The following is a 20,205-nucleotide window of genomic DNA, read 5'->3' on the forward strand; positions in this document are numbered from 1 at the left end:
TTAACGCCAGAGCAAGGCGCTGTGGAAAACTACACTTCTTGTTACGAGACAAGACATCAATCGGAAGTAGCTACCAGGAATAATCATTATTTTTTTTACTTTCGTATATTAATATAAATGCTCTCTCGATGCATACTTCTTTGGATTTACACTTACTGTCTCTTTAGCCGTAAGTTAGATGACTCTACATAGTAGCGGATTTGCAGTCTTGGGCACTCTGGGCCCTAGCCTGAAGTATATTTAGAGCTCTTTCTTGTTTACCAGTTAATTTTTACTACGATTGTCCGACCTTAATATCTGGCCGCCCAGACATCTTGGGCCTTGGGGCAAATCCGCAACTGTCTCCAGATTTAATTTTTAAAACAAATAACAGACTTCCTAAAACTTTTGTAGCCATATAATACAGTCTGATTGGACCACGAACTCGGTTTCCTCGTGGTCCTACTAATATGACAAACTTGAAGGTACACGACAAAACAGCCAATTTAAACCGTTCTGGGTGACACTGGCTGGACACAAGACAACTCAGTACAGGAGGTACCTACTTATTTACTCAGTGTTGATACATTAACGTAAAAAGACAAGTTAAAAATTTGAGGAGGTTATTATTTACTCAATGGTTTTGTACAACATTTGTTCGGTACAGCAATGAATATTTTTACAATACGGTTATTGCCTTAATACATTACATTTTTGATTTATATATAATTTTGTATGATATAAATTAAACAAATTCTCATGACACTTTAGATGTTTTTCTTATTTTCCTTTCCTTGTCCAACTCATCTCGTCTTCTCTCCAAAGCTTTCAGGTAATTTATATAAGCACATTTCACTAATAAGGGGACTTTCACAACACCTGCAACAATATGAGAATCCTATGAATGATTTATTAACTGTTAATTATCCGCGACATCGTCTTAATTTTTTTTGGGATGAAATTGTAAATACTATTATGCAATTCGGTTGAAGCCACATAAGCCACGATCTCAGTGGTCACAGCACGTCATCCCCCTGGCACCGGTTGCTGTCTTACGCAGGTCGCTGAGTGCGTGCTCTCAGACGCATATTATGATAACCTGACGCTCGAATTAGATTCTCATGTACCGGTTAATAAATGCTTAATACTGATCCTATGAACCAGTTCCTAGCTTAAGGACTGCTTGCAAACGCGCATTAGTTTTTAAGAGGGAACCATAAATAAATAAAATATAGTTATACTACGACAATACACACATCATCATCTAGGCGTAGCTTGTGTTATGGATACTAAGATGACCGATGAATATTTTTCATGAAAAATATACATAGATACTTATAATAAAAAAGATAATATTTGCTAGAATATGAAATGCAAGGCTATTTGAAAAGTCGTACCTAATGCAATAAATGCGTAGAAAAAAACAGTAAGTGGATAGTTTAGGGCGATAGATTATCGTCATATCGCACGAGTCTTCTCCCACAATGAGAAGGGGTTAAGGCCTCAGTCCACCTCCCAAAATTTATTATTTAAGCGTAGTAGCCGGCCTGACCAAGGCGCCGCAACATGGCAGTCAAATGCTCTCAGCATTTGGCTGCCATGGTGTTGAGACCAAAGTAAGAGGTACTGTGGTTCGGCGAACTGAGATCGCGCTTTGTGATATCTAAGTTCTCTACGATACCTCACCTGAGAAACAAGTTGTAACAAAATATTTGTAAATTGCATAGGCAGGCGCTAAGAGACTCTCGCTAGATTCTTTTCTCTGAAAAACAAAAATGAAATTCAGTATACGAATTCGATCATAGTTTTTTTTATTCCACGTTATCCAAGTTATCCCTTAGATGATGATAAGTTGATGCAGTCTAAGCTTGTTGCGGACTAAACTCTTCGGGTAATGGGCTTATTGCAGTTAAAATAACTACAATAAGTCCCTTATGCCCTAATAAGATTCTATGTGACATCATGCCCCAACGGTAAATCGCTTGTCGGCACGGCTGTGACAATATGGTGGTTACGAGTTACGCCCACCAGAGCAGACTAGAAAAGTTCCCAAATTGCTTCAGCCGGGAATCGAACCTGGGCCCTCTAACTTATGAAACAACAGCGTTCACTGTCAGTTTTGTTCTATTTAGAACTGATTTCATCAAAAATATCGAAACGATGGAGTTATTAAATTTTATAAACGATCGCTTTTTCGAATATGCGGACTGCGTACAAATTAATTCAAGTTTATCAATTTAATTTACATGAATATTGTCAATGATATGACCCAATTATGGGAGCTATCAAGGAAGCAGCTTCCTGCGTACGTAGTAGGTAGGAGTTAGGCGATACGAGCTAAACCGCGTCGCTTTATGATAAATGGTGGTTGAATGTAAAAATATCAGTAATAATACTGTATGTACCGATACATTTATTGCTATTATTCTGATTTAGTTAAAAAAAAATACTAGCTTACTCTATAAGCACTTTTGACCCGTCAAGTATATCTGTTTGTAGTGACTCTACCATTGGTTCGGAAGATTGACTATGCCGAGGAGAGGCCGGCAAGAAACTCAGCAGTTGCTCTTTCAATTTAGCATTCATTTTCCTATATCAAAGATAAAAGCGGAACCGGATGCTTCAAAGCAACTTTATTAATTGTATGTATATTACCTCGATGTAATAAATGGGTTTTAATGCATTTTTTTAAACTTATACATTGGTATGCACTGAGGTATTTCTTATAACGTCAATATTGGTAGCTTCATAATTACCCTAGGAATCATGTTATAAAAGCACCAATCCTACAATTAATGACTTTTGTATTTTTCGAAGACAATATGCAGATGTCACTAATTTATATCCATTTCTAGTAAGTCGGTTGCGTAAATATCTACTTAAGAGTAATGTTTTGTCTTACAAATACTCTTTTATTATTAACATATTGCGACGCTCCTGTAAGTTCATATATTTCTGTATATACGAGTCAAGTTCAATAATAAGTTTCTGAAAAAGTACTGAAGGAAATTATTTTAGGTTTTCACTAAATTGATTGGCAATTGGATAAAGTTAGATATAGTAGTAGTTTCTGGTTTTAAAAGATAGCTATATCATTAATGTTCGGTTGTCCACCAGAAAATTAACAGAAGATACAAAAATCATAAAATCATTGAAGGATGGAGTTCAGAGAAAACTGTTTGAAGTTATTTATGGTGTAGTCAGCCTTACGGGAAATAATCAGTATTATTTCAAATGACAGTATTATATCATATATACATAACTTGGCATCCTAAAAATCCCTACTATCCCTACTAATCCCTACTAATATTATAAATGTGAATGTAAGTTTGTTTGTTACGCTTTCACGCAAAAACTACTTAACCGATCCTCATGAAACTTTGTACACATATTCTAGGAAATGTTAAAAGTAATATAGGATACTTTTTATCCCGACATTAAGCTCGGTTCCTTTGGGAAAGGGGATGAAAGTGTTTAACGATTTATACCATAACTCCGACAAATTATAACCGATTTAAATAATTATTTTTGTACTCTAGAGGTTATAATGTATATATGTGTTTAATTTTGTCCAAACTGTGGTTGGAGATAGAGGACAGAACTCCTCAGCGGACAGCAGCAAACCCCTCATTGAAGGCTTAGCGATACTGAGTACTTTAAATTTTTTTAGAAATACAACTAAATTTAATGCCCCTGGTGGGACACGAACCCACAGTCCCCGGCTTTTTGTTTCCCCGGGGAGCACAAAAGATCCTGGAGGGTCGAAGTGCATCCGCTGAAGCGGGCCTCATTACACGATAGAAATTTAATGCCACATCGAAAAACGCAAACGCAGACGAAGTCGCAGGCAACAGATAGTATGGATTATTATTCTGAAATTAAACGTCAAAAGTATCGATAGCATTCAAAAAAATACGATATCTTATAAAAAAATGACTGGTGGTTTGGAATGCTACTGACTCACAAATCACCTCGCGTTACTCAAGGAATGTCGACCCTCGTATGTAGTTCACGTGAGGGTACTAGGATGTCATCATGTACTCGTAGATGTACATAGAATAGAATTACAGCGAACACTACAGTAGTCGCGTCACTAGTAATTCTCAATTCTGATCTCTCCCTCTCTCTTTCTATTCATACAATGCGCATGTTCGATTTACATTAGTATCTATGAAAATGTAGTAACATCAACTTATTTTGCGAGTGTAGCGACTTGCGAAGCGCGAAGTGCGAACCATTCGGCCAAATGGTGTGATAGAGAGAGGTCATATTTGCGAGTGATCCTTAACGAAGCAAAGGTTTCGTCAGCGGGCATAAGAACAGATTGATTACTAGGACTTCAGGAGTGAATTGGAGCTAGATTAGAGGTTTATCTAGACAACGATTCATTCGGCCTTTGGCCGCCTAGAGCTGTGGATGCACTTAGTTTGCTCTCTCTGACACGAATCCGTACAATACTGGACACAATGGGATTCAATGTACTAGGACATGAAAGACGGATAAGAGTTATATAGTTCACAGCAGTGGACATATGTTTTAATTGCATTCAAATGTAACTTGTTTTTAGAATGAAGTTTTACCTTGAAAATCAATTCCATAAATTTGTTTTTATCTCCTAATTCGGCTAAATTATACACTTATTATTATACTACACACCAAGGCATTTATTCAGCAACGAGCTAAAACATACTATCATAGAATATTCACATAACACTTACTGTAAAATTGCAACCACTAATTGGTGACAATTCCGGTGATCATAAATCTAAACTAAATAATTTTTAGGATACTACTACTACTTTTAGGTATATCTATTAATTATTGACATGTCTAAAAAAATATATATATTATGGGTTTGTTCTGTTTGATAGCAGACGTGTCAACGGATAAGCTAAAATTTTAATTCTTTGGTTCACGCTTTCGAAGGAGTTTCATTTCTCAATATAATTACTGTAAGTACTTATTTTTAAAGGCTCATGTCGGGGTTGAAGTATAACAGCTAAAATACCCTTATTAATTAGTTTTTTCCAAGCTTAATTAAAGCGACTACTAATTTATATTTTAATCCGTTTTATTCAATACTTATAAAACTTAATATCATGCTATCATTACAACAACAAATAGGTTTTGTTATAACTGTCATGATTCAACTGACGGCTCTCATAACGCGCTTTTAGCTAAGCATGAATTTTTTTTGTGAATATTTCTCCTAACACAACAACTGGTGACGTAACTATAAACACTAGGAAAGCATAAGCTCGTAGCAGGTACCGTTCTATTTGACTGGTTATCACTGCTGCGGCGAACAACATAATAAAACACGTTTTGCGAGACCTAAAATAAGTTTTGTGCCTTTGGGATAGACTTCATTTTCATTTGGTTAGAACATACGTACAATGACGTTACCGCACTGGTCGAAGACAGGTGGGCGTCGCGTGTTGATACTGCGAATGTATTCTTGCCAACGACGAATGCATTCTGTGACGTCTTGTTGGTTCCCCCACACACCTTGGGAGTACGTAAAGTAAACACTGCCTACCAGGAGCCCAGCCTGCAAAAGGAGTAACTTGCTACAGTTCACTATTACTTGAATTGTTACTAATAGCTACGAAACGATTAGGAGGTATTAGATAAATGCTTAGACTACAAAATATTTATTATGTCATGAATGAATTTAAACTTTATTGTAGGTACAATCAAAGCACAATTTAAAGTGCTAGAACATAGAAGGTCCATCGGTGCTCTTCCGTAATTTATATAAATATTTTTTTTTCCCTTCCGAAATATGTAAGAAATGAACATCAAATATTGAGATGAACTTACTTTAACAGCATACATTAGTTTCCCATGTGCGTAAGGTAACGGTATATTTTTAACCTTTTTAGGCGTTTTTCTCAGATTGTACTCTTCTTTGCTGCATACTTTGATGCAAGCAGGCTGGACCGGTAGTTCTTAAGAAAAAAAATGAAATCACTTCAAAGATTATTAAAGTATGTATTTATAAGTATCAGCTAGGTAGGCTTCATATATAACGTTGTTTATTTACCAGAACTACACGTACAGATGTACAGATTTTTGTACGGAGTAACTTATTTTTTATTTATCTCTTGACCTAATCAGACCCAGCTACTACCATAGTTCAAAGCAATTTTGATATTGTTGACATTTTGTTTCAGGATTAAGTATAATCGTTATTTTTAGGTTGATAATAATATGACTATCATATTATGATAAATAGCCTGCCAGTAGTCCACTGCTTAACTAAAGGCTTCTCCCATGAATTGGCCATGATCATCACGCTGGACAGACGGGTTGGTAATCGCAGCAGATGGTAGACTACCCTACCCTGCTGTCCGTTCATTATAATGTTCCCTTACAAGCCTGGCAAGAAACCTGCGATTAAAGGAGAGTAAGAACTGTATTCTGATCTGCCATCACCACACGGCATATGATATATTATAAACTATAATAAATAGAACCGGTTTAAGCGATGTTAGGAAGTAAGTCGCGGGCCGAAGTTTTCCTATTATAAAAACTTACAACGAATTTTAGTCCAACAATTTAATCGTAGAGGCCGGAGAGTTAGTGTTTAGAATTCTCCCCCTCCCCTGCCATTTCATTCATTATCCTCGCGTAACACGAATTGTTACATAATTTGTAATATTCACTAGGATAGCATGAACGCGAGGAGCTGCGCGTTACAAGTCATTTCGTGTTACATGTAAGTGGAACTGTATGAATGGCAACGCACACTCTCACACGACACAGGGATTTGTTTTCTGGAAACTCTACTTAAATTTAATTGCCTATTATTGTATTTTACGTAAACTTTTAAGACTTGTTCCAAGGCTACTTAAAGTAAACTTTAACGTTTTTTAAATAAGTAAATATATTGTACTCAACTATACTATAATATATAAAGAGAGGTCAAGTCTTTGAGGTTATATCGGGTAATCTCTGTATATACGAAACCGATTTTGAATATTCTTTTACCATTTGAAAACGACATTATTTGTGAGTATCATAGGCTATATATTAAACCAAAAAATTAAGACTTCTCGTGGTAGATTTGCAAACTAAGTCGGAAAAAACGGCCAGGTTTATTGCAAAGAGAGATATATTATATGATTGAGTTGTAGAGCTTGATAAACCGTGCAAAGTCAATCGATCAATTTTATTATTTATATTAGAACCTTGCGAATGGAAATTCGCAACTAGCCAGATATTTATCATAAGGTTTTATACTTACCTTTATTGTGGCGATCTGTATTATCATCTTACAACCCATTACGGGTCGACTACAGGCCACGGGTAACCTACCAGCATAAAAAGGGCTAAGGCCGTAGTCCACCCCAGTCCCAGTGCGGATTGTACTTCACACGCCTTTGAAAACATAAGAACGCCTTGTAACTGTCAGGCATGCAGAGTTCCTCATGATTGTTTTCCTTCACCGTTAAAGCAAGTGATATTTAAAACGCACTTAGAAAATTTTGCGGTGCATGCTAGAATTCGCACCAAGAAAGAGAAGCCGAAGTCCTAGACATTAGGTTATCACTGATTGTCCGTCGATTATTAGTATAAAATGTATTTTACCATAATATTAATATGGTAAAGGTGGTTTCGAATTGTAAAAGTTATATTACCAGTAACTTGAGGACAATCTAATCTTTGAGTAGGGCTGCATTTCTCATACATCTGCATATCTGGTTTAGGATGACTGCCGGTCTTGGCCAAGTTGATGGTTCGGCATGCAGTGCATCTTATGCGATCTGGTTTTAAATTTTCGCACATTTCGTTGGAAATTTCTCCCGATTTATTGAATAAATAAAATAAAAATTCTGGATAAGTAATATTTTTAACTAATAATTTTTATTTATGGCACATGACAGAAGAATTTTTCGTTTATGTATAAAAGCTTTTTATGTATGTATTACGGTCCATGAGCAAAGAGCATACTAGCGTCAGGTTTAAAATATACATAATAATTATAAACAATAAGAAATAAATGATCTTCATCATCACGTCAACCGATTGACGTCACATGCTGGACATAGCTATTTTGTAGAGAGTTCCAAAATCCACAATTCTGTGCCGTTTGTTTCAAGCGGTTCCAAGCGTCTCGTTTGATGTCGTCTGTTCGCCTCGTTGGGGGTCGACAAACCCTGCGTTTATCGGTGCGGCGTCGCCATTACAACACCTTGGTACCCCAATGTCCATCGGTTCTTTGAACGATGTGCCCCGCCCATTGCTACTTCAGCTTCTCGACTCGTTGAACTATATCGGTAACTCTAGTTCTTCTACCGATCTCCTCATTTCTGATTTGATCACCTATAGATACTCCTAACTCTGAGCCATCTTATGAGGCTTTTAACAAAACGCACTGTTCGAATACTTTGGTGTTCAGGCACTGAGGGGTTTTTGGACGAAAAGATGTCACGAAGTGTCCCAAACAGAGTTGGAAATATAAATAATATATATATATTTCGTTTTATTTATAATTATTATCTATCACATCATAACATTATGAGCATTAGGCATTTATTACATAAAGAAATAAGTCATAAATCGCTGTGCTGATTTAATTTTAATTACTCAGGCAATAGTAACATTTTCAATCAATGGTTTTTATCTCACATGAAGGAGCTACTATTGCTTTATTTAAAGAGGATTTTAAGCCATGGTGTCCTTAAACATGGTATACGTAACGTCATCGAGAGCCAACTTCAGGGCAGCCAAGTAATATCGTGCGATCTTTATTTAAAGCATAATAACATTTAGGTATATTAATAAAGTTTTCATAATCAAAATCTCAGAGAGCTAGATGATTTAAATTATTATTGGTTTACTGATTTTCGTTGATGTAAAATTTTGCATTTCCATTTACATAATAATTAAACTGAAGCTGTTTTAAATTTTAATGTTTATATTACGTTAACAATAAGCGGATTTGATCGAGGACGACCGTTTAATAGAACGAGGGCAGTTTGTAATAGGCTACACACTACTTTTAATTAGTACCTTCATTTTTTTATATCATCATGACAAAGTTCAATAAAAACAAAAACGAAAAGTAAATTAACAAAAATACACAGACTGCTTTCTACATAATGAATTTTCAATTCACGTTTTCAATGTTACTCCGTGTTATACTAACAAAAATCTCAAGCGGGTGGCGTAGTGGATATACCCGGGGGTGGAGAGCCATTCAAAAGTATGGAACTGGCAAGCGGATGGCGTTCGTTCGCTGCGTATGCTACTGGCGATGTAAGCCTGCGAACGGGAGGGTATTTCCCCTCTCTTGCTTTCTCCCCTCCTTGCTCTTTCTTGCTCCTTCTACCTTAGGAGCACTTGCGGGTAATAGAAACTGTTCCCGCACACCTCGCGAAATTGGCAGCTTAGTGCCCGAGGCGGGTCTGCAGCACCCTTGGCGGAGTCGAGGTTGTGTGCGAAAGAATTCCAGTGTCTTCATCGTTAGGTGGTTAGTAGGAATAGCGTGGGGTTTTAGTCAGGAGTCTGATATAACCTCTGATCCTCCACGTTTAAAAAAAAGTACTTAGTACTTGCATTACCAATAGCCCTTAGCATCCCGCTGCTAGACTAAAGGCCTCTCCCGATGGGAGGTTTTGCCCGTAATCACCATGCTGGGCAGATGAGTCGGTGATCACAGCAGATTGTATAAGCACATTATAAGCACATTGTCTTTAAACAATAACAATTTCGTCTTTAACAAATATTGTTTATTATATATTACCCGTGCAACTTCGTCTGCACCAAATCGGTTATTACCGGAAAACACGAATAAAATGACATTTTCTATAAATGAATCCTAGCTAGATCGATTTATCGCCCCCGAAACCCCCTGTATACTAAATTTCATGAAAATCGTTGTAGCCGATTCCGAGATTCCAATTATATATATACAAGAATTGCTCGTTTAAAGATATAAGTTATTTATATATTTAAGTAATAAAATATTTATTTTATGGGCATACCTAACTATTTTCTGTACCTGTTTTTTATCTGCGCCATTGGCTGCCTGGAAGAAATCGCTATAAAGCAATAAGGGCGCCAAATTGTATGCGTTGTTTTGTTATACTTTTCTTTTTTTCTATGTACCTACTTTTTGTGGTGTGCAATAAAAGTATATTTATTCATTCATTCAAAAAAAAAACCTTTATTAAATACCTTGGGCTGTAATAAATAGCTTACATATAAAAAAATGTAATAGCGTTAGCGCAATGAGTCGCACGGATGTGTGATAACGCCCACCAGCCGGGCGTCCTGTTGCCTCAGTTTCCTATTGTAGATAATGTAGTAGTTGCGAAATTTTGCCAAAATTCTGCGCTACGACTACGTGGCCCGTAGATTAAAAAAAATAAATATTTGTCTATATACCTACATAAAGTGCATTGTGTCCAAAAACGGCGAAGACGCCACGCGCATGTCTTACTTTACGACCGCGGAATGTTAGTAGGTCACATTTTGTTTTCCATTTTATGGTGAAAGCTTAGATATTACAGGTAAAATAATTACTGTCAACTGCTAAATGGTATTAAGGGACGAACCGTTTGTTCAAGGAACCAATCCAAACTGGAGTGGTTTTCAATGCTTTAAATTTAGGTCTCACCGAAGGCGGGGCAGCAACAAGAACCGCAATTGCAAATGTGTCCCAGTGCTCGATAGCTAAAAGAACGAATAAAAAATAATTAAAACCTTTTATCAGTAACCTATAACACTAAACTCCTGGAATAAGTTTGTCCATAATCACCACGCTGGGCAGACGGTTTGGCTATCGCAGTAGATTATGGTAGTGATAGCAAAGAGGAGTTCGTTCTCCTCCAGAGATTGCTTGCAGCAATAAGGTCGCCTTTGCCTGTCTACATTGTGTACTGTATACTCCTTACTGTTTCTTTAACTCTATGTTATACGTGCAGTAAAGTGTTTCTTCTTCTTCTTCTTTTGCTAGTCCCCTAAAATGACACCCGCGGAAGGAGGAGGGGTGACAACTGTATTCTGATCTGCCGGTACCAAACGGCGCAACGTTTAAACGTTTATTACAATATGATGTGCCACAAAGAAGTTTGTTTTTAGCATGTTTCCATTTAACATTAGCTAAGTACTGCTTTCTTAAATAGTTAATTTATTGTGAAAAAGCTTAACGTGTGAAAAGCTTATGATAGCGAAAAGTAAATAAAACTTGAATAAGCATCTACGATTCAGCAAGTGTTTTTCTTCTTTCTTTTTGTATACTGTAAAATATGTATTATAATAGGTAAACGATTTTTATATTTTTCTTTTTTTCTTACTCCTTTCGAAGACCTCTTGTAATTTCTGCATTTTCTCTAAGTCTAGTCTGCTGGGAAGTTTCAGCTCTTTCATCTCTACCGAGGATTGTTACCATACCGTCAAAGATATGTCGTTAAGCGATTTAGCGTTCTGGTACGATTTGGTATAACATAACTCTTTTATTACCTCTAACAGTTTAGTCTCCCTAAGATCTTAGACTGCCACATCAATTTCCACCAGGTGTGAAGTCTGCTAAGAAGTGAGGTAAAGAAGTAAATACATGTGGATTGCCTCTATGTACATAGCAATAACTTGAGATACCCACCTAGCTCAGTGTGGAGGATAAACTGAGTGTGTGAGTGTGTGTGAGAACTATATTGTTTCGCATTGCAACGCGTGTGAAGGAAACGTCAATCAAAGCTCCGGACCTTTCAAGTTCATATCAAGTAGCTTTATAGATTGACGCTTTATTAGAACTTGTCTTGACGCACGGTGATAAGGTGTCGTTGGCTTTGTTTAAACATGCCATAAAAAAGAAAGCATTATAGAGGATGCGATAAATAAACTACACTACAATCAGTGGCGTGCACTGGGTTTCTTACCAGGGTATGCATGCAGCAGGAAAATTTCATAAATGGCAAAAATCCTACTCCTACAAGAGTTATATATCTAATTTTAGGGTAAGCAGTGCTTTTGTGCATGTATGAAGTGCACGCCACTGACTACAATTTACAAATTAACACAGAGGCTGTTGTATTACGGACCTCTAGAAGTTAGCCTCTGACTGTAATCCCTCCTAAAGATAATGGACATTTTTTGTTGTCGTAGAGCTTTTTGTGGCAGAGCTCGTCCGCAGAAGTACTATGGCCATGCTTTTTTCTGCCGCTAAACAGCATTGTTGCAATGCTGTGTTCCGGTCTCAAGGCTTGATTTCCGGTTAAGTTATAGGCACATGAGGCTTAACTTCTACGCCTCAAAACGATGGGTACAGGAGGTTAACGGGCTTATCTGTTAGGTGTGAGGCAGTTTAAAGCTATAGGTGACCACTGCGCTAGGGAGGTCGTCAAAAGCATCCGCGCGCCTCAATGCACTTAAAATTGACGGTTTAGTTATTTAATCCGTAAATATTGGATTTTTTTAAGCGTTACTTTGCGAATTCCATGATACTTATACAATTAACATTTAACTTAATTTGCTATATATATTTGTCCGCGAAATGCAGGAGAATCTGTGTGGTGTATTTTATATTTTTTTCAATCCTTACACTCCACACCAACCAGATCTTCAGCAATGTACCTACTCTCTACGCACGTCTCGCTCCGAAACCGAAGCATCCTCAGGAGATGTCGAATTTACAATGAACAATTTCTAAATCAAGTTCTTAGCAGTTGTTCATTGTAAATTCATTAAGACCCCGCTACCCCACATTGGAGGCTGGGTGGGTTTAATAGTCCTAAACCTTATTAAGACTCTCAACGGAATGTTTACAGCTTTGGAACATTAATGCTATGGATGTCATTTAGCTTAGCTGGATATAAAGATCTAAACTATCTTATTTGTTGTTTGTCTTGTATAAATTGATCTATTTTTTGCCATTACGACAGCTATTATGGTGTAATAACTTTGTGATGAGAATACCTCGACGTATTGATTGAGCGACGAGAACAAAATTACCCTATGAATCTTGTCTTTGGATTTTCTTTTTCAAGGTTAGTCTTGAATGTATTGTATGAAAACCTTTTATCCTACTAATATTATAAATGTGAAAGTGTGGATGTTTGTTACTCAATCACGCAAAAACGGCTGAACGGATTTGTATGAAATTGGACGTGCATGCCTTTGACACGGAAACGAACTTAGGCTACCTTTTATCCCGATTCGTCAAGAAATTTTCGAGGGAAAATTGAAAAATGTTTACGCGCTAAGCCGCAGGCAGACAGCTTTGAAATTTGGTATGCCTGTCACCTATGCTATGGAAAAGGACATGTACTTTCTATACCGATCTCTCAAATAGTTCCCGTGGTAAGATTAAAAGTTGTTAACGATCGAAGCTTTAGACCCAATTCTAAAGTCCACGCAGACGAAGTTGCGGGAAAAAGCTATTGTTTCTATAAAATTACTTTTTGGTGTTCTAGCCATATCATCAGCGGGTAAGCCCCATTACAATAACTTTAATAATAATAAAAACTTGTCCAGTACCGAAAGTATGTTAGGAAATTTGTGTAAACATCAAACGGGAGTAAACTTCTGCTGTGGACAGGTTAATTGTATCCCTTGTCAGTTGATATATTTATAGGGCGATACAATATTTGTCTCATACCTTTGTAAATAAACTACTACAAAAATATTTACAAATAATATATACGCCATTAAAATGCTCAAGGGCAAGGTGCACAAGGCGCTTGCTCTATTTCCTCTCTGCACAGCTAGCAGAAGATATCCCCGATGAATAAAAAATACATCATCAGGGAAGATGGAAGCTGGTAGGGCATTCCAATTTTTGGGGCGCTACCTATTAGCGAAACAGCAAAGCTCAACGCTTAGGAAGTAACCTACTCGTGAGTTACTAGAGTACTTTAAAATATTTTGCCAAAAGGAGGTACGTACATAAGAACCTAATGGTACAAATATGCATTACTAGCTATTTCCCGCGACTTCGTCTGCATTTGATTTTTTTTTTGATGTGGCATTAAATTTAGTTGTAGTTCTAAAAAAATTAAAGGATTCAGTAACGCTAAGTCTTAAATGAGGGGTCTGCGCTGCTGTCCGCTGAGGAGTTCTGTCCTCCATCACCAACCACAGTTTGGGCAAAATTTAACTCATATTTTAACCTCTATAGCACAAAAACAATTCGTTAAATCGGTTATAATTTGTCTGATTTATGGTGTAAAATAGTCAAACACTGTCATCCCCTCTCCCAAAAGAACCGAGCTTATAATCGGGATAAAAAGTATCCTATATTACTTCTAACACTTCCAAGAATATGTGTTCAAAGTTTCATGAGAATCGGTTAAGTAGTTTTTGCGTGAAAGCGTAACAAACAAACTTACATTGACATTTATAATATTAGTAGGGATAGGGATTATCATCATCAAATCAGCCCATTAACGGCCCACTACATCGTACGGGTCTCCTTCCACAATGAGTAAGGTCTAGGTCCTAGTGCGGATTGGTGGATCCACACGATTTGAGAACATTATGGAGAACTCTCAGGCATGCAAGTTTCCTCACAGTTTCCCTTGCCTTAGAAAAGTTAGAGCGTGCGTGCTGGGATTCGAACTCGAGCCCCGGAAAGTGAAGTCCTAACCACTGAGCTATCACCCTTATTATACTTATTATGTCGTGCACAATGATTCTGACGGATTTCTCGGTTCCGATTAGAAACGCATTAAACATTTTTGTGTCCTCTGTTTTCAGTTATCGTACGGAAGTACCTACTGTCATACTAAAATAAAATATTATAAAATTTAGGGCGCAGGATACATATTTATGTCACTGTTTATTATCTTTAAATGTTAAATTTAATTCGCGTCGAATACGGCAACTGTAGTTGTTTTCTTTTCACGTAGAATATAGATAGATGCCGTATCACAATCGCAAACTTTTCTGCTTTTTCAATTGATAAATGTTCAAATAAGGAACTGGCCTTCATAAATGGCTTAAAGAGGAGGTTCTATTTGCAGTGCTTGTTCCATATCCATCATAATGAAGCCATTTTATTTAAAATTTTAACAAAAAACACCGACTTTTTTTATCAAATGCTAAAAGAATTAAATAGTTTCTACAACTATTTTTAAGTCAGTGCCAAGTCGAATGTAAAATTAATAAGATTATACTAGCTAACAAGGAAAGTTACTTATAATCTCAATCCGCTTGTTTCAGTACAAGATAATGGGACAACATAAATCCGTATCTGTGGCCAACAGTGTAACAAAATGTATCACTTTATTTTAGGATAGGCTGCTTTAGATTAACGGACGGATTAAACTGATGGCCAACCATGAGTGGAAAGTGGAGTAAGAAGTGGAAAACTGAGCAAAGCATTGTCTCTATCGGCCGGGCATTGATGGGAATGATCACAGTATTCTATTTTGTTTATTTCGTATGCTGTACATTTTTGAGGGTTCTTTTATTACTTTTTATTTATTAATTTTTTGTTTAAGGTTGTATATATGTATGAAATATATATTATATTTTTGTACATATCTTTAATATGTCCTATGTTATATTTTTATTTTATAGTAATTTAGTTTAAAATCCTAATGTTTCAATAATGTTTGTTGTACCACCTACTAATTTCGTATAGCATTTTCTTGTTTGCCTTTGGTTGCTTGGAAGAGATCGCTATTTAGCGATAAGGCCACCAAATTGTACGTTCTACCTTATTGTGCTGTTGTATTTGTATCTCTGTAAATTTTCTCTGTGGTGTACAATAAAAGTGTAATCATTCATTCGTTCAAAGCATTGCAGAGCATGCAAGGATCACGTCGTGGAAAGTACCACTCTGTGTCCATCGACCTGAGGCATTATGTTAAACATGTGCCTGTAATTACACAGCATTGCATCATGCTGCTATGACAGTAATACCTACTTCCTCGAACGGACTGTGTCACACAAAGCACTACTACTTATAAAACGAGAAAAGTATAATCATCGTTTAGAATTGTCTAGAATACAGAAGAAATGTCTACAATATCTGTAAAGGAACAGCGCGACTTAAGAAAGCTCATAAAATGCAAAGCTCCAGCAGTAGCTCTAATCCATTGATCGCCCGTTTTCATGAATGGTAATGGTGGGGATGAGCTTACGGCCGAAATCTGCGCCCGCGCAGGAGGCTTGACAAGTGACGACAGTTCACTAGAAGCTACCGCGTCTGCGCGGACCGTCCGCTCACTGACCGAACGGCATCCCTCCGAGCTAACGCGGGAAATTTAAACTGATCCAATAATAAATTAATATTCCCGAATTTAATTCGGTTTTGTCTTTTTGTATGGACTAAGACTGTGACGTATATACTGTGCCTGTTTTGTTTGTGCGTTGCGGATTTTAATCGGTTTTCGGGCATGCAGTAGAGATGGGGATGTCTAATTTAAGGTAAGCAAATACGTATTTTTTGTGTCAAATTATTAACAATTCTTATATATTTAATATGGTTTAATAACAATAAATGGAAAAACATTAAAAATACATTGCGGCGATAATTATAAATAACTTAAAAAATTTAATACATCGTATATTTCCTCGTTATTATATTATTTAAAATGCAATCCAATAATGTTAACTCAAGTTAGTTATTCAAATTTAATACTTCAGTCATCATTAAAACTCATAAAATCATTATATCGACTTTCCGAGATTATTATTATTTTATGGGATGTTTTACAAAGTAGTTCAGTATATTATATTAAAGTCTTCTCATATGGTCGTAACAGGCAAGCTTTTCTTATTATTTTTGAATATTAATTGTTAATAATGATGTATAGTAAGGAGAATAGCAAAAAAAAGTTTTATTTTATTTTGTATTTTTATATAAAAAATTAAGATTCTTTTTACATACAGATATTTTATTTTTAATACAAGATAATATCTCATAACTAAAATAATTTAAAAAGCTCCTGTTAATATATCAAGCTCTGGTAGAGTTCTTTTGTGAAAATACATTATTGCAATTCTTAAAACGTCAGGCGTTTTACATACAGTAAGTAAGGTTTCTTTTACTATTTAAACCTAGGTATAATAATAATAGTTACATTTGAAGGCTGAGTTTGTACTATGGCAGTAAAACCGCTTTTTTCTCTCTCTCTCTCTTTAAAAAAATCTGGTTCCATATGTTTTTGGCTGCACAACTTAAAAAGAGGACAGATTAACTATAATTTTGTGCAGCACGTCGCATTTTTGTAAAAAGTAGGTATCTTTTTATACTATTTATTCCTAAGTTACCATTGGAATGGTTTATATTGAATAGCAGATTAAGCACAACAACTGCAATATATTGGTGGATTTAGCTACAATGAACCTACGTATTTTAATATAAAAACGAAAGAAAAAGTAACATGCATCCGCCATTCATCTCCAGTACGATAGATACTCACATATTAAACTTTACCCCTCTTAATATCTCTTAAGGATATGGGTTGTTTTTCCAGAAAAACTTACATATATATTCTAATTTTGAAGCCATGATAGGCCAGTGGGTAAGACTTCGACTTCACTTTCGTTGTGGCCGAGTTCGAATCCCAGCACGCACCTCTAAATTTTCTAAGTTATGTGCATTTTTGAGGAAACCGGTAAAACTTCGTGAGGAAACCTGCATGCCTGAGAGTTTCCGTGATGTTCTCAAAGGCGTGTGGAGTCCACTAACCTGCACTGGGCCAGCATGCTTCAGCTTAGACCAGGACGCGTTTGGAACCTTCGTAGCTTTAGTTTTAAGTTTACGAATGTGGTTATCGCCATCATCTCACTACCGTGTAATTCTTATGTACGTATCAAAAGTGCCACCTATGGGCCTACTTGAATAAAGATATTTTTGACTTTGACTTTGACTTAACCCCTTCTCATTGTCGGAGGACCCGTTCTCTGTAGTGGGCCAGTTATAAGTTGTTATGATGATGATAATGATATTTCAATATTTAGACTAAACACTAAATGACAACATTTTCCTTTTCAAACTTACAGATGTATTTTCGTTTGTATTAAAATGTTTGTTTAGTACTTCTCTCCATCCTAAGCGATGTTCAAATTACACATCATCAGGTCAGAGTGATTCGGCATTGGTGCCTTGTATATAGGAGAAGATATTTATGAACATAATAATTTCATTAAACCATACTTTAGCGGTTTATGGGCTTAGTAAAATCGGAATAGTCGAACGTTTAGATCTACCTCCTCTACCTTATCTATTACCGGATTACCATAAACTGTATGCTTAGGTTAGGTAGGAGACTATTTATTCTTTAAAAAAAATTACATTCATTACTTTTTAATCTTTGAAAAAATTACATAAATTTTAAAGTAAGTTTATTTTAATAAATAACGGTTTCAATAATAATAATGGTGTAATGGTTGTTGTGTTTTTAAACATGCTAAAATTTAGGTATGATTTTTGACATATTTTTTGCGTGTATAGCTTGTTCATTGTGGGAGGTTATGTAGGGTTATAAATTATACTATGGGTAGAACTATAAAAGTAGTGATAGCTTTTTAGTGAGGATTTTGGCTTTCCATGCGGGGGGACCGAGTTGGATTCCGGCACGCAACTCTAACTTTTTAGTGTTATAGTGCATTTTAAGCCATTAAAAGGGGGGAATACCGGGGGAACATCGGCGGGAAACTTACTTACAATGATGCCTGAGAATAGAATAGAATAGATCTTAATTTCCATAAAACACACAGTCACAGTGTATTGCTATTAGCTAGCGGGCAAAACTTACAAACAATTGATTGCGATTATAAAATCAAATAAATTAGAATAAGGTAATTTGAATAAAAACTTAAGTGTAAAATTTAACCAAAATTATGTATATTACTTAGTTGAAAATTTCAGTTTCAGTTTTCAGTTGTTTATATTGAATATCAGATTAAGCACAACAACAGCAATATATTGCTGGATTTAGCTACAATGAACCTACGTATTTTAATATGAAAAACGAAAGAAAAAGTAACATGCATCCGCCATTCATCTCCAGTACGATAGATACTCACATATTAAACTTTACCCCTCTTAATATCCCTTAAGGATATGGGTTTATTTTCCAGAAAAACTTAAATATATATTCAATTCAATTCTTGTTTATGGCTTTTGTCTGTGCCAACTGGGCACAAGGTACTTCGCCAATGTCTTGTAGATGAAGAAGGCACGAAGGAGATTGATCGGTGAAACTAATGAAAAGTTAATTTTGAATTTGTACCAAAAATATATAATTTAAATCTCGAGATAAAGTACAAATGTCACAATGATTTTTTTGTTATGTCGGAAAATATCATGTAAGATGTCATATTGGAAATAATCATCTAATTCATATGCCACTGAGAAAATTGTTGAGAACTCTCACAATAATATGCAACAAAAGCATGTGAAGTCTACCACCAATCGTCACTTGGCCAGTGTGGTGGATTACGCCGCAAACCCTTCTGGCTATGAGAAGCCCCTGTTTGTATCAGATCGACCGGTAATACTTCCATAATGATGACGATAGGTAAAACCGCAGCAGACAACTAGCAGTTTTATAAAAGTTTATAATAGATAAGGTGTCAACGAACTGCCGGCTCGCCCTTTTACCATGTTGCCAGTAATTTTTATCCATTACCAATTACCAAGATAATAATGAAAAAAGTAGAGTGTCGGGTACGATTAACTTAACAACATCATTTTTACATAATGCGCCTCTTAAACAAGGTACTTAATATAAATTATAAATAATGGATAAAATCGGAAACGCTATTTCATCTGATATTAGTTATACCTGTTTCGGTTTTCTGACAAAATAAGTTTTGTTTTTTGGCACAAGAAAACCTGGTTGCGAGTTGCGACACAGTTAGTTCTGTTTTCTACACAAAAAATATATGTTTTAACGCTGGTATAGTTCTGTGTTGTTATGTGTATGTGGTTTCTGTTTCCGAAAATAAGCAGTCATTTTTTTCTGACACAGTTTCATTTCAGGTTATAATTTCGGGGATTATTTTAATAGTCATATTAAAATCAGTCCGTCAAATCGAAAAAGAATTTAATAGACATTTTTAAAAGACTTCTCGTTGGTGCGCTTAATTTGGAGTGACAGTAGACACATATTCGCTCATAATCAGTGCTAAACTTAACTTGATATAGTTTGTATACTTATGAAATTTAAAGCATTAATACTTATGTTTGGAGGGTTAAGTTCAAAATGTAATAAAAGGCTAACGTCAAACAATGGCAACAAGCAAAAGAAACGTATTCTTAAA

General features: G+C 35.9%; 2 protein-coding genes across 3 annotated transcripts in view; one reads left to right on the top strand and one right to left on the bottom strand.

The window, feature by feature from the left end:
• Window positions 1-736: 736 nt before the first annotated feature.
• Window positions 737-7,820, bottom strand: LOC120632296. Its single transcript, XM_039902132.1, has 5 exons — window positions 7,623-7,820; window positions 5,803-5,930; window positions 5,375-5,530; window positions 1,666-1,741; window positions 737-858 (listed from the first exon to the last, which is right to left on the bottom strand). The coding sequence occupies exons 1-5, from the start codon at window positions 7,768-7,770 to the stop codon at window positions 737-739; spliced, it is 630 nt and encodes a 209-aa protein (XP_039758066.1). The 5' UTR covers window positions 7,771-7,820.
• Window positions 7,821-16,128: 8,308 nt separating this feature from the next.
• LOC120632001 (papilin) overlaps window positions 16,129-20,205 on the top strand; it is a 133,675-nt gene continuing 129,598 nt past the window's right edge. For both annotated transcript variants that reach the window (XM_039901733.1, XM_039901734.1), the window contains exon 1: window positions 16,129-16,359. In XM_039901733.1, coding sequence (XP_039757667.1) covers window positions 16,340-16,359 — 20 coding nt within the window. In that variant the 5' untranslated portion in view covers window positions 16,129-16,339. The remainder of the gene's footprint in view (window positions 16,360-20,205) is intronic.

This window comes from Pararge aegeria, chromosome 19 (genome assembly GCF_905163445.1).
Source record: "Pararge aegeria chromosome 19, ilParAegt1.1, whole genome shotgun sequence".
Taxonomy (NCBI): domain Eukaryota; kingdom Metazoa; phylum Arthropoda; class Insecta; order Lepidoptera; family Nymphalidae; genus Pararge; species Pararge aegeria.

Bases quoted from the DNA above. Each gene is read 5' to 3' on its own strand.
- LOC120632296 (XM_039902132.1), bottom strand. From the start codon at position 7,770: ATGTGCGAAAATTTAAAACCAGATCGCATAAGATGCACTGCATGCCGA. The intron at 5,931-7,622 runs GTAATATAACTT...TTTTTTCTTAAG, and splicing joins AGATTGTCCTCAAGTTACTG to AACTACCGGTCCAGCCTGCT. The intron at 5,531-5,802 runs GTAAGTTCATCT...CTCCTTTTGCAG, and splicing joins AACTAATGTATGCTGTTAAA to GCTGGGCTCCTGGTAGGCAG.